Source organism: Pleuronectes platessa, chromosome 7 (assembly GCF_947347685.1).
Source record: "Pleuronectes platessa chromosome 7, fPlePla1.1, whole genome shotgun sequence".
NCBI classification, from domain to species: Eukaryota; Metazoa; Chordata; class Actinopteri; order Pleuronectiformes; family Pleuronectidae; genus Pleuronectes; species Pleuronectes platessa.
Window position 1 is genome coordinate 1408491 of NC_070632.1, and position 13454 is coordinate 1421944.

At 43.9% G+C, this 13454-nt stretch overlaps 2 protein-coding genes and 1 long non-coding RNA gene across 20 annotated transcripts in view; 1 reads left to right on the forward strand and 2 right to left on the reverse strand.

Annotated features, from left to right (window-relative positions):
- The window catches only part of LOC128444272 (NACHT, LRR and PYD domains-containing protein 12-like), a 38440-nt gene that overhangs the window by 19525 nt on the left and 5461 nt on the right, over nucleotides 1-13454 (reverse strand). The gene's annotated exons all lie outside the window — the stretch shown is intronic.
- LOC128444314 (uncharacterized) lies at nucleotides 794-9480 on the reverse strand. Of its 3 annotated transcripts, none has more exons than XR_008339136.1 (4): nucleotides 9261-9480; nucleotides 1954-2032; nucleotides 1371-1853; nucleotides 794-1308 (listed from the first exon to the last, which is right to left on the reverse strand). It is a non-coding gene; the product is annotated as an uncharacterized LOC128444314 (long non-coding RNA). The 3 variants fall into 3 exon arrangements; XR_008339135.1 differs by having other exon boundaries at nucleotides 794-1320; XR_008339134.1 differs by having other exon boundaries at nucleotides 794-1853.
- Nucleotides 8879-10063, forward strand: LOC128444305 (zinc finger protein 277-like). The gene is made up of 2 exons (XM_053426706.1): nucleotides 8879-9458; nucleotides 9585-10063. Exons 1-2 carry the CDS (start codon nucleotides 9241-9243, stop codon nucleotides 9763-9765), a joined length of 399 nt encoding a protein of 132 aa, XP_053282681.1. The 5' UTR covers nucleotides 8879-9240; the 3' UTR covers nucleotides 9766-10063.

A 13454-nucleotide genomic window follows, 5' to 3' on the forward strand; every position in this document is an offset into this window, starting at 1 on the left:
TTTGTGTGGCTCCTCCTCCTCCTCCTCCTCCTTCTGGTTCTTCTGTTTGTACGTCACTCTTTAAAGACTGGATTTCTACGATGTGACTGCCAGGGGGCACTGCCTCCTCCTCCGCCTGAAAATATCACAAACAACAACTTATTAGGAGGAGAAGCTGTTTTTCAGCTCAGATTTTCTCTATCGTTGCTTCACGAAGCCTCCAAGGAACAAGAGGAGCATCTCTACCTGCATGGTTCAGGCTCTGGTTCCGCCTCTGGTTCAGGCTCTGGTTCAGGCTCTGGTTCCGCCTCTGGTTCAGGCTCTGGTTAAGGCTGACATTTATAACAAATCAAAAATTACTCAGTTAATATCAGTGACACAATAAATGAGCTCAGAGAAACAGAAATGTTTTATGTGTCTTTACAGATCCAGGTTTTACAGAAGCTCCTCGACTCTGACGGACATTATGTCAAATAAAGATTAAATCTGTTTTATTCTGAAACATTCGACTCGTTCTTTCTCATCTGAGGTGAATGTTGTCTGTGCTGCTGCTGCTGACCACCAGGGGCAGCGTCATCCTGTCATATGGATATTTACAAGCAAGTATTTAGTTACTTTGAAGTTGCAAAGTTAATATGGTACTTTTACTTTAGTACATATTATCAATTTATTTTTTTAGGGCACTACTACAACATGAAAGTTGAGTTAAAGTCCAGATTTTTCTTCCAAAATGATCTCAAATTTAAAAATAATCTAAAATTGACATTGTTTCCAACTGACAACATTCAGAACAAATAGAAAAACACACGTCTGGTCACTGTCACAACAATTTTTATTGGATGATGGATTTAAAAAAACGTATACGAAAAATAGAGATTCATTTGTAGCTTTAAAGCTTCCGGTGGTTCGATTCCGAGCAGCTGTTTGGCCCTTTTCAAACCAGGAGGACATCATCATCACCATCATTATCTTTATTCTTCTGTGGAGCAGCTGCAGGACGTTCTGTCTGAGTGTCAGTTGATTAGAGTTAGAACCGACACAAGATGTAAACACACAGTTTTCTCTGAGCTAACATGGAAAAATGTTGAGTTTATCAAGGAATCCACAGAGGAACAATTATTGTAAAGTTTAAAATGATTCATATCAATGGCTGCTAATAGAAAAGGATATTTACTAAATTGACTAGGTTGAAATTCAACTTACGAGGTCCAATGATTGTTTTTGTGATTTTAAACATCACGAATTTGATAAAACCAAACATCTTCCACAGGAGCCACTGACCTCAACACTGACCTCAACACTGACCTCAACACTGACCTCAACACTGACCTCAACACTGACCTCAGACACTGACCTCAACACTGACCTCAACACTGACCTCAGACACTGACCTCAACACTGACCTCGGGCGTCTGACACGTTGGTTTGTGGACTGAAGTAAAGAAACTCAGCTGGAGGAGTCTTTGGAAATGGCCTCCACGAAGTTGGGGGCCGACATGAGGATTGCGATGGTGCAGATGATGGTGAAGACTGAGAACGCCACCAGACAAAAGCAGTTGATCACCGCAGCAGCAAACCTCCACTCGCTGCAGACCGTCTCCTCCTCGTCCCGCCCCCGGAAACGCCCGGCGATGTACCTGACCTCCTCCAGGATCTGGTTAAGCTCCGCCTCCAGCATTGAGCTCCCTCCCGCTCCGACTCTTCTTCCGCCCCCCTGCTCTCAGCACATCCTCCTCGCCAGCCATGCCGCCTCCCACCAGCTGCGGACACAGGAGCTCTGGTTCGGGGGGCGTGGCTTAGTGCAAACCCTCCACGCCCTGGAATCCATTGGTTACCTGTGGGTGGCGTCGCAGTGACCCCCGGCTGACGCTGAGCTGAGACACCAGGAGAGAAGATATGTGAGAAGCTTCAACTTCAAGGTGACGGAGGGATGAAGGACGAGAAGACAGATGAGACACTGACGGAGGTTCTCACCGATCAGAGGAACAGAGTCTGACGTCATGATCTCAGCCACGAGCAGCATGAAGAGCGTCAGAGAGCAACACGGTGACACCTGCACAGACGTGAACCAGTTAAACCAGCGACTGGAGCTGGGATCCACCTGCGTGACCTTTGTGTGACCAACATTAGGACCTTGTGTGAGGGGGTGAGGAGGTCAGAGGTCAGAGGTTATTTACACAGAAAGGAACCAGATCAATAAAAACACCAGAACCAAGAAAAAGCTCATGATCTGAGACGCACAAAGACACACAACCTGAGGATCTTTAAACACGTCACATTGTTGATGTGGTGATTTCAGTTTGGCTCCAGGATCCTGTTCAGTGATTTCCTCTGAGCGTGAACGGGTTAATTAACGACTTCTGTTAATCGTGTAGAACGAGACAAATTCAAACCAGTCGGGAGCAGAGGGACACACCAGTAGATCACATGGAATCTTCTCTGTGCAGCTCAGATGGTTTGTAACTGGATAACTGTTCACATTAGTCCTAAATATCATAAATCATATTGTTAAGCTGGTTTTCTGATAACTGTAATAAATCAATACTCCGGTTCAGAACTGATCCTTATTCAAATGGCTCTCTGCAATGCTAGTAAGTTAAGCTGGTTTTCTGAAAACTTAATATATATTAATCACCAATAAAAAGCTCAAACTGTTATTCTGGATCTTTGCTAAGAGTCTGGTAACATCACACATTATTCAAGGAGACGTCTCACTCATGAGTCTTGTGAGACTTTGGTTGTTTCATGGAGACAAAGGTGGAAACGTGAGCGAGAGAGAAGAAGCTAAATCAAAGTAGAACCCAGTGAGGTTCCTCTGGTGAGAGTCAGTGGAGACGGCTTCATGCTGCTGACTCAGCTCCTCTCCTCTCTCAGGTACTTGTTCTACTGGAAAGTAGAATTTGTACTTACTCAATTTGGAATTTAACTGAAACTTTGTCTTCAAACGACTCTGAAAACAATTTGTTCTTCCAGAGAAACAAGAGAACTACTTCCTGCTGTGTGACGTTCTTCCAGAAGACCGACTCCTCCGAGAGAGGCTCCAACAGAAACGACTGGTGAGTCCAACCAATCAGATTCTGTGGATAAACACACACTCCCTGTCCTCGGGGTTTGGTTTAGGAGGAGGACTTCTTCTTCTTCTTCTGTGGTGTTTCCTCAGTGTGGTTTCTCTTGGCAGGAGGAGGTGCTGGAGCAGCAGCAGCAGGAGAGAGACGACGGCAGCTTCCAGCGTCTCTGCATGTTCTGCAGCGACGAGTTCGCTGGAAACAGGTTCTTCACATGAAGCTTTAAATAAAAACACCTCCTGATGGAATATGAACCAGAAATACAAATGAAACATGAAATATATTGGTTATATTTCAGGATTTACTCTGAAAATCAGGGGAAAGAAATCCAGAATCTTCTTTTTCCATCAGAGCAGAACCGATGTTACATGAATATATTAAAATAATCAAGTAATAGATATTTTAAATAAATATACTGTCAGTTATATTTATTGATCATCTCCAGGTCATCTCTGCTGAACCACATGGCCCGAGAACATTCCTTCAGCATCGGACTCCCGGACAACATCGTGTTCTGCAACGAGTTCCTGGACACGCTGCAGAACAAACTGGACAAGTAGGAATCAGACACGTTCCAATGGGTTTGATTATTGATTCATCATCTGTTCAATATCAGAAACTGATCACATCATGAATGACAGCTGATGCTCTGCAGATGTCAGGTCACTTTTTGATTTGGTCTGACGTCATTACGGTAAGCGTGCTGCGTCATTTCCTGTTTTCTTGCCACTGATGGTGGTCGCTCTGCGAATTAGCTCCGCTGCTAAAACACAACTGTTTCTCTGTAGCACTACAGCTAAAATCACCGGTCTGTAGTTAAACACTCGCACATACCAACCCTTACTCTATCGTGCTTAGTGATTCTGTGTTCTGTTTGAGCTCACCCTCGCAGCTCTATAGCAGCGATGTCTTCTCTCTCTCCCTGTTGCTCCACTGCTCTCTCTCTTGCTCCGAGTGTCTCATGTTTACTTACTCCTCTGCCTCCCTTAACAGTAGTGGTACATGTAATAAATGTAGTGTGTTGATAGCGATGGAGGCGAGGCTTAGCGACTTAGAAGCTCGGCTCAGCAGCTTAGAAACTCCGTTAGCTGTAGTTAGCCGGCTCCCGCTAGCCGCGGAGCCACCTAGCTTATCACGTGGCTTAGCCTTAACTAGCAGTCCCCAGACTAGTCCCGTGCAGCCGGGAGCGCAGGGCAGCTGGGTGACAACCCGGAGGGGGCATAGTGCTAGACTTAAAAAGCCCACGATTAAAGAGCCACCAGCTCACGTCTCAAATAGATTCGCTCCACTCAGCGAGGCACCCGCTGATAAACAGACTCTGATTATTGGCGACTCGGTTCTGAGAAACGTCAGGTTAGCGACACCAGCGACTATAGTTAACTGTATCCCAGGGGCCAGAGCCGGCGACATCGAATCTAAACTTAAGTTAATGGCTAAAACTAAAAAAGGTAAATACAATAAAATCGTAATTCACGTCGGCAGCAACGACTCCCGGCTTCGTATGTCGGAGGTCACTAAAGTGAATGTTGAGTCTGTGTGTGCTTTTGCTAAAACGATGTCGGACAAAGTAGTTTTCTCTGGCCCGCTCCCTAATACAACAGGTGATGACATGTTTAGCCGCATGTTGTCTTTTAACCGCTGGCTGTCGAAGTGGTGTCCTGTAAACGGTGTGGGCTTTATAGATAATTGGCTAACTTTTTCGACAAAACCTGGTCTTGTTAGGAGAGACGGCGTTCATCCCACTTGGGATGGAGCAGCTCTCTTATCTAGGAATATTACTCAGTCTATTACATGACAACCCATAGTTGGGACCAGGAAGCAGAGCTGCAGTGCTAAACACTTCTCTGCGCTCCCTCTGGATCAATCACAAAACCCCATAGAGATTGTGTCTGTTCACCGTCCGATTAAATTATTGAAATTAAACAATAACAGAGCGAGAACTCCACACAAAAATTTAATACAAATAAAAACAACCTCTGAAACAATACAGGAAACCCAGACTTTTAAATGTGGTCTTTTAAACATTAGATCACTGGAAAAAAAGGCTCTTTTAGTTAATGAAATAGTCTCCGATTACAACATAGATTTATTGTCCCTCACTGAGACGTGGCTACATCCTGATGAATATGTCAGTCTAAATGAATCTACTCCCCCCAGTCATATCAATTCACAGGTTCCTAGAGAAATTGGGCGAGGAGGTGGAGTTGCTGCTATTTTTAACTCCAGTCTATCAATTAATCCTAAACCTAAACTCAGCTACAAATCATTTGAATGTCTGGTTCTTAGTCTTCCACGCCAATCCAGGAACCACCAACAGCCTATCATATTTGCCGTAGTTTACCGTGCTCCCAGGGCTTATACTGAATTTTTAAAGGAATTCCCTGAGTTTTTATCAAACTTAGTCCTAAAGACCGATAAAATTATTATTGTTGGTGACTTTAATATTCATGTTGATAATAATAAAGATTGCCTTAGCGTAGCATTTATTTCAATACTAGACTCTATTGGTTTCAGTCAGTGTGTGCACAAACCTACTCATTGTGGTAACCACACACTTGACCTTGTATTATCGTACGGTGTCGGAATTGAAAATTTAACAGTACTTCCGCGCAATCCAGTTCTATCAGACCATAATTTAATAACCTTTGATTTTTCAATAACTGAATATATGCCACTAATAAAAAATTCATTTTCTAGATGTCTACCTGATAGTGCTGTAGCTAAATTTAAGGAAATAATCCCAATTACATTTAAACCCGTATTAGCAGTAGATATAAACAACAAATTCTTTAAAACCCTGAGCTCCATTGAGATCGACCACCTCGTCGATAGCTCTGCAGACTCATTACGATTAACATTAGACTCAATAGCGCCTCTAAAAAAGAAAAATGTCAAACATAGTAAATTAGCTCCGTGGTATAATTCCCAGACAAATGAGTTAAAACAATTATCAAGAAAACTAGAAAGGAAGTGGCGCTCCAGCAACCATGTTGAAAATCTAATAGACTGGAAGAATAGTGTTAAAGAATATAAAAAGGCTCTCCACAAAGCAAGAGCCGCCTACTATTCAAAACTAATAGAAGAGAATAAAAACAACCCCAGGTTTCTCTTCAGCACTGTAGCCAGGCTGACAGAGAGTCACACCTCCACCGAACCCAGTATTCCTCGATCCCTAAATAGCAATATCTTTATGACCTTTTTTAATGATAAAATTCAAACTATTAGAAATAAAATCAACCATCTCCTGCCCTCAATTGGCACTAATACCCTCCCAACAACAGAGATCTCAGAAACGGCTGAGAATCCTACCCTTTACTTAGACAGCTTCTCTCTGATCACCCGTGATCAGTTTACCAAATTAATCTCAGGTTCTAAACCAACAACCTGTATCTTAGATCCCATTCCTACCAAATTACTTAAAGAAATTCTGCCCCTAATTGATAGTTCGTTACTTAACATCATCAATCTGTCATTATCATCAGGTTATGTACCACAGTCTTTTAAAATAGCTGTCATCAAACCCCTACTCAAAAAACCCACCCTAGACCCAGAGGTTTTAGCCAATTACAGACCAATATCTAATCTCCCCTTCGTCTCTAAAATCTTAGAAAAAGTTGTTGCCAATCAGCTGTGTGAGTTTCTCCGGGAAAATAATATATATGAAGACTTTCAATCGGGGTTTAGAGCCAATCACAGTACAGAGACAGCCTTGGCAAAAGTCACTAATGACCTTTTAATAGCCTCAGATCAGGGACTTGTGTCTGTCCTCGTTCTGTTAGATCTCAGTGCAGCATTCGACACAATTGACCATCAAATTTTATTACAAAGACTCAAACAGTTAATTAACATTAATGGAACCGCCCTTAACTGGTTTAAATCGTATTTTTCTGATCGCTCCCAATTTGTGCAAATTAATGATGAGTCATCTGTGCGCACCAAAGTTAACCATGGTGTTCCACAGGGCTCTGTGCTCGGCCCAATTTTATTCTCATTATATATGCTTCCACTAGGAAACATTATCAGGACACACTCGGTAAATTTCCACTGCTATGCGGATGACACCCAGTTATATTTGTCAATAAAACCTGAACAAAGTAATCAATTAACTAAACTTCGAACATGTCTCAAGGACATAAAAACCTGGATGACCCGCAATTTTCTCTTATTAAACTCAGACAAAACAGAGGTTATAATACTTGGCCCCAAACACCTTAGAGATGCATTATCTAATGATATAGCTGCGCTAGACGACATTGCCCTTGCTTCCAATGAAACCGTCAGGAACTTGGGAGTGATCTTCGATCCTGATTTATCCTTTAATTCTCACTTAAAACAAATTTCTAGGACCGCTTTTTTCCACTTACGTAATATTTCCAAAATTAGACATGTCCTTTCCCAAAAAGATGCAGAAAAACTAGTCCACGCCTTTGTTACATCGAGACTGGACTATTGTAATTCATTATTATCTGGCTCCAGCAGTAAGTCGTTAAAGACTCTACAGCTTGTCCAAAATGCCGCAGCACGTGTCCTGACGAGAACAAAGAGAAGAGAGCACATTTCTCCAGTATTAGCGTCGCTACACTGGCTTCCAGTTAAATCTAGAATAGAATTTAAAATTCTCCTCCTCACCTTCAAGGCCCTTAATAATATGGCGCCTTTTTACCTTAAAGAGCTGTTAGTACCTTATAAACCCGCTAGAGCACTCCGCTCCCAGAATTCAAGCCTACTTGTCGTCCCTAAATTCTCTAAAAAAAGAGTAGGAGCCAGAGCTTTTAGCCATCAAGCCCCTCGGCTGTGGAATAATCTACCACTTTCAGTTCGGGAGGCAGATACCATCTTTTCATTTAAGAGTAGGCTCAAAACCTTCCTTTTTGATAAAGCTTATAGTTAGAGCTAATTAGTGCGGCAGAACATTACTTGTTCTATTTTATGACACATGACACACGGAGCTTCTCTTTCCAGCTTCTCCTTCCTCTTCTCCATCCCTATCCCCCTTCCCCGGAATCCCTTTGCTTTATCACCCGCAGATCCAGGGCCTCTGTGGCCGCACCATGGATTGCGGTTTGTGGATCGTACACCGGGGGTCGCGGTGGTGGATCCATTGTGGCGGATTCTGGGCTGATCGTGGTGCTGGTGGCGGACCCTGTGTCGCGTTGGCATTGGGCACGGGCGGTGGACCAGGACCGCGGTGGTGGCTTGTGATGGGTCCTGGTGGGCGGCGGTGGACGGTGACTGAGGACTGGAGTGGCGTCTGGTCTGGATGGTGGATCGTGGTCTAGATGGTTGCTGAGCATGGACTGTGCTTGCAGCGGGACTGCTTGGCATGTCATGTTGGGGTTGTCCTTCGGGATGTCTACCCTCATCAAATGCTGCTAGAGACTTTGATTATTGATGATGTTTTCCTACACGTGGCATCTATTGCACTTCTGTCCGTCCTGGGAGAGGGATCCCTCACATGTGGCTCTCTCTGAGGTTTCTACATATTTTTACCCTGTTAAAAGGGTTTTTAGTAGTTTTTCCTTACTCTTGCTGAGGGTTAAGGACAGAGGATGCCACACCCTGTTAAAGCCCTATGAGATGAATTGTAATTTGTGAATATGGGCTATACAAATAAAATTTGATTGATTGATTGATTGTGTTAAGTTTAGAACAGATTTAATCAAGTGTTGTCTTCTTGTGTGTTAATGTTGTGTTGTGCTTCCTCTGCTCAGTCTGCAGTGTTTGTACTGTGAGAAGACGTTCAGAGATAAAACCACATTGAAAGTCTTCATTTGATTTCCTGTTGTGTGGTGAGCTTTACAACAACTGAAGCTTTGTGGGGTTTGGTTATTGTGTTGTTTGTTTCAGGACTCACACGACTTCGATCTTCACAAGCTGAGGACAGAACTCAGTGAGTGAAACATCAGCAACCTCCAGAACCTGCATCATCTGTGACATGAGATCTTTGTCTTCAGGCAGTTCAACAGATTACACAACTGTTTGTTCTTCTACACAAGAGAAGCAACAACAGTGTGTAGTCAGAAGAGAAGCAGGACACGAAACTCTTCAGTCCCTAAATCACAATGTGAAACCAAAACCAACCAGATCCACAGAAACTGAAGAGAAACACGTGAAGCTTCAGACTCGGATCAGAACTCGAGTCTTGATTCACAGATTCACAGACGATGCAGATTGAAATGCAGACGTTTGAATATTGATGAGACGCTCTGTGTTCACCTCTCGCTGTCTGCTCCTCTCAGACCTCAGGTTCTACCAGCAGGTCAAACTGGTGAACTTCATCCGGAGGCAGATCCACCAGAGCCGCTGCTACGGCTGCGAGGGGAAGTTCCTCTCCAGAGCCGACGTGCTGCGCCACATCGCGGCTGCAGGTCACGTGATGAAGCTGCCAGACGTGTCCACCTGGGACCAGCCGCAGTGCGTCCAACACCAGTTCATGTCTTCATGGTTCAGTTGTTTCCCAGTGGGGGGGGGGGGGGGGTCACTGCTCCTTCATCCTTATGAACTCAGGAGTGAACGTCTCTGTGGTCCTTCTCTCCTCAGGTATTACTTCCCCACGTATGAGAACGACGCCCTCTTGTGTTCGTTATCTGACAGTGACGAGGCTGAAAGTGAGGAGACGAGTCACGGCGAGGACGTCCCGGTGATCGCAGAGGACGTGTCCAACCTCAGAGCCCTGAGACAGACCAGCGTCCTCAACCAGCTGCTGAAGAAGAGAAGCTAGGACGAGGGACAGACAGCGGAGTGAAGACGTCTTCCTCTTTTCTTCTGGACTCTTCTTCACTCGCACTTTGTGAAAAGACAAACTGACCCGACGCAGCCGGAACGTGAACTTCAACACTTTACTTCACACAAATGTTCATTCAGTCAATAAAGAGGATGATCGTCATCAGAAGAACTTTATTACTTTCAGTACAAATAACACTGAGACCAGTGGAACCAGTAAGATTGTCTGTTTACAAACGAGAATTCAGAACCAAACTAAAAGAGATGAATATGATTCTGTGTAATAAACCGTGAGGTTGAAACCTGGTCCAGAGTCAGTTTTTCTTCTACTGGTTCTTCACTGGTGCGATGTTCTGCTTCACTTTCCCGAGAGTAACCTGTCACACACACACACACACACACACACACACACACACACACACACACACACACACACACACACACACACACACATCTCTGTGTAAACTGACTCCTCATGTCGTTTTGATGAACCTCTGTCAGGTCACATGTGTCACAATGAGACAATTAGTCTCATTTGGATCCTCAGTGAAGTATTTTAAAGATGTTTCTTCTGTAAAACAGCAGAAAGCCATGTGGTCGCCCTCAATCCAATCAGTGAGCTCCATTAACTGCACCAGATCAAATCCAATCTGTTCCCAAACCAGCCAGAACCGGACTGAAGACAAGAGTTTAATGATCCTGAGGAGAAAACAGAGCAAAGAACTTCAGGTAGAAAAAATGAACAGATAAACACATGGAGTTCTGTTCTATATGTTTTCAATATATTCAATGAAAGGGACATTTTATTTTAATATTCCATTTAAAGTCACGCAGCACAAAGTGAAGACAAATCCTCCACGTTGAGTCAGAGAGGAGAACAACAGGAGGATTTAGATTTGTTCCACGTTGAAGAAAACGTTCATATAATGAGAATAAACCCCGGGAGGAGAAGTGGTTCTGTCTGGAGCTCTTCTCCTTCTGGACCGAAGATCTTTCACCATCTCATCTCAAACTGCTTCTACTAAACATAAATATCATCTTCATCTGAACTTCAGAGACTTTTCCCACAAATCCTCTCGAACCTGAAACCAGAGCAGAGGTTGAGGAATGTGCATCAACTGGATGTGATGGTGAATGAATGAAATCCACTGATAAATAATCCATAATAAATGTATTGATCTGCTGTCAGGTTGTTTATATTGAGACATATTGATCAGATGTAGAATTTCATTATGAGCACAAACTTTTCCTTATAAGTGGGTTAGGGTTTGTATGAAACGTCCTCAGGTCAGTTTTCTATTAAATATGAAAAATGTTTATTAAACAGTTTCCTCAGAGACTTAAAGATGCTCTGCTCTTCATCGACTCTTCTTCATTCTGTAAATGTCTCATTCACTTTTCTTCTGCTGGTTTCCATTATGTCAAACTGGTGATTTTGTTCTTTTACCTGCACCAAGGACGAGATGTTTCCACCAGTTTGTTTGAAGAGGAAAGAAAAGCTGAGTCATGATTCCAGTGAAGTCGGTGGAAGGATGTTTATTGAGCATTAAAGCAGAGACAAGTAGAAACAGAACTTTTCTCTCTGAGATGTTTTTCTTCTCGTTACATCTGGTTTGTCACAGAGGAAATGATCCATGTGTTTGAGTCATAGACTGAATATAAAGGCTTTGACTGGGATGTGCTGCTGTTATACTGCAGCGCCACCTGTGGGTCAAAAGTAGAAAAGCCACCACCGCTCTGCACCTGATGCAGAAATGAAAACGTCCCATTTTTAAATCCAGAGTTTTGATCTTTTGTGTCAAAGACAAAACTCTGATTTTAAACTCAAAGTGATTTCAATGTGTTGAACTTTGTGTTGAACTAAATCAATTTGTGACGTGAATCCAGGAACTTTAAGATCATAAACAAACATATACACAGAATGTGGTTCTACACACATGGAGACACACTGAGGGACAAAGGTGGACAATAATAAAGACAAACTTAAACACACTGTATGTGAGTCTTTATAGAGGGTTTATATATTCTGCTTGTGTTGTGTCATTTCAATAAACACATTCTTCATGTAAATAAACACAATCGGGGCAGGAGGGTTGCTGGTTTGAATCCGGTTCAGATGGGGTCTTCCTGTGTGGAGTCTGCATGTTCTCCCCGTGTTTTCTCCAGGTGCTCCGGCTTCATCTCACAAACACATGCAGATTAGGGGTTGTGTAGATTGGAGACTACACACAAGCTGCTGCTGCTTCAGCCTCTGGATCCTCAGGACACAGCTCAGCCTCCGTCCACACACACTGTCCTCTTCACACTGTCCTCTTCACACTGTCCTCTTCCTGTTGAGAGAAGAAGACATCAGTGTCACAGAGACTCACTTCATCAGCTGTGAGTCAGTGATGCAGCTCATCCAGTAGAAAGAGCAGCAGGGACTTCAGTCCTGTTCAGAGGTGGAGCAGCTTCCTCTCTGCTTCATGTTCACGTGTTGGAATGAACACGCTAAGAGCTCAGTGTGTGTCCTCTGCATGTCAAAGTGCAGAGTGGACACCTGAGAGGTGGATTTACTGCTGTTACAGGTGAAGCCATGTTTCACTGTGTGTTGATGAACATCTGCTTCTGACAAACTGGGACCAGAGGAGACAGATGGACCTCAGCAGAGGTTCTGCTCTGTATAAAGAGCTCCTGGTTACCATGTGATGAGGAGAGGCTTCAGTCCCACTGATCTCAGAGCTGTGACAAAGATCCACCTGATCAGTTCTTCACTGATGAAGTGAGAGGACAAACTGTCTCAGATCAGATGAAGACGACACCGATAAATAACTCGAGGCCACGAGATCTGAATCTGTTGTTTACTAACAAGACGAGTGGAAGACAAGAAGACACACACTGTCTCACTGTCTCTGAGGACACACACTGTCTCTGAGGACACACACTGTCTCTGAGGACACACACTGTCTCTGAGGACACACACTGTCTCTGAGGACACACTAACTCACTGTCAATGAGGACACACACTGTCTCACTGACTCTGAGGACACACACTGTCTCACTGTATCTGAGGACACACACAGTCTCTGAGGACACACACTGTCTCTGAGGACGCACACTGTCTCTGAGGACGCACACAGTCTCTGAGGACACACACTGACTCACTGTCTCTGAGGACACACACTGTCTCACTGTCTCTGAGGACACACACATGGACCTGTCTCCAGGAAGCTGAGGTCATCTGGTGTTTTGGGGACAGGATGAGTCTGGAGACATTGAGATGTTCTGGGTGAGTTAGAGATCAACTGAACCAACCAGACGTTGATTTAAACTTCCCTTATCCGTCCCTTTAAGGAGAGTGTGCACCACACAACAGTGTAGAGTCACTGTGGTCAGTGGGCGGAGCTTCTATACGGGTTGATCTCCAACTTAACCTGGAGCAGGTTAGCTGTCATCAGAAGTTACCATGGTGATTTACCTGGTTAAGAAGTGGACGAGCTTCGTAGAACTGAAAAAACTAAACCTGAAGTTAACCTGATAACCACAAATCCTGCTTGGTAGCACAGACCCTGGATCTGTGATACTGACTGTGTTTAGTAACATACTGATGAAAGCAGCGTGGACTGACTCCAACCATCTACTGACCTCAGAGTCTCCAGTCGACAGGTTGAACTCTGCTGTAGATCAAGAAGCTCCTTCACTGCTGCT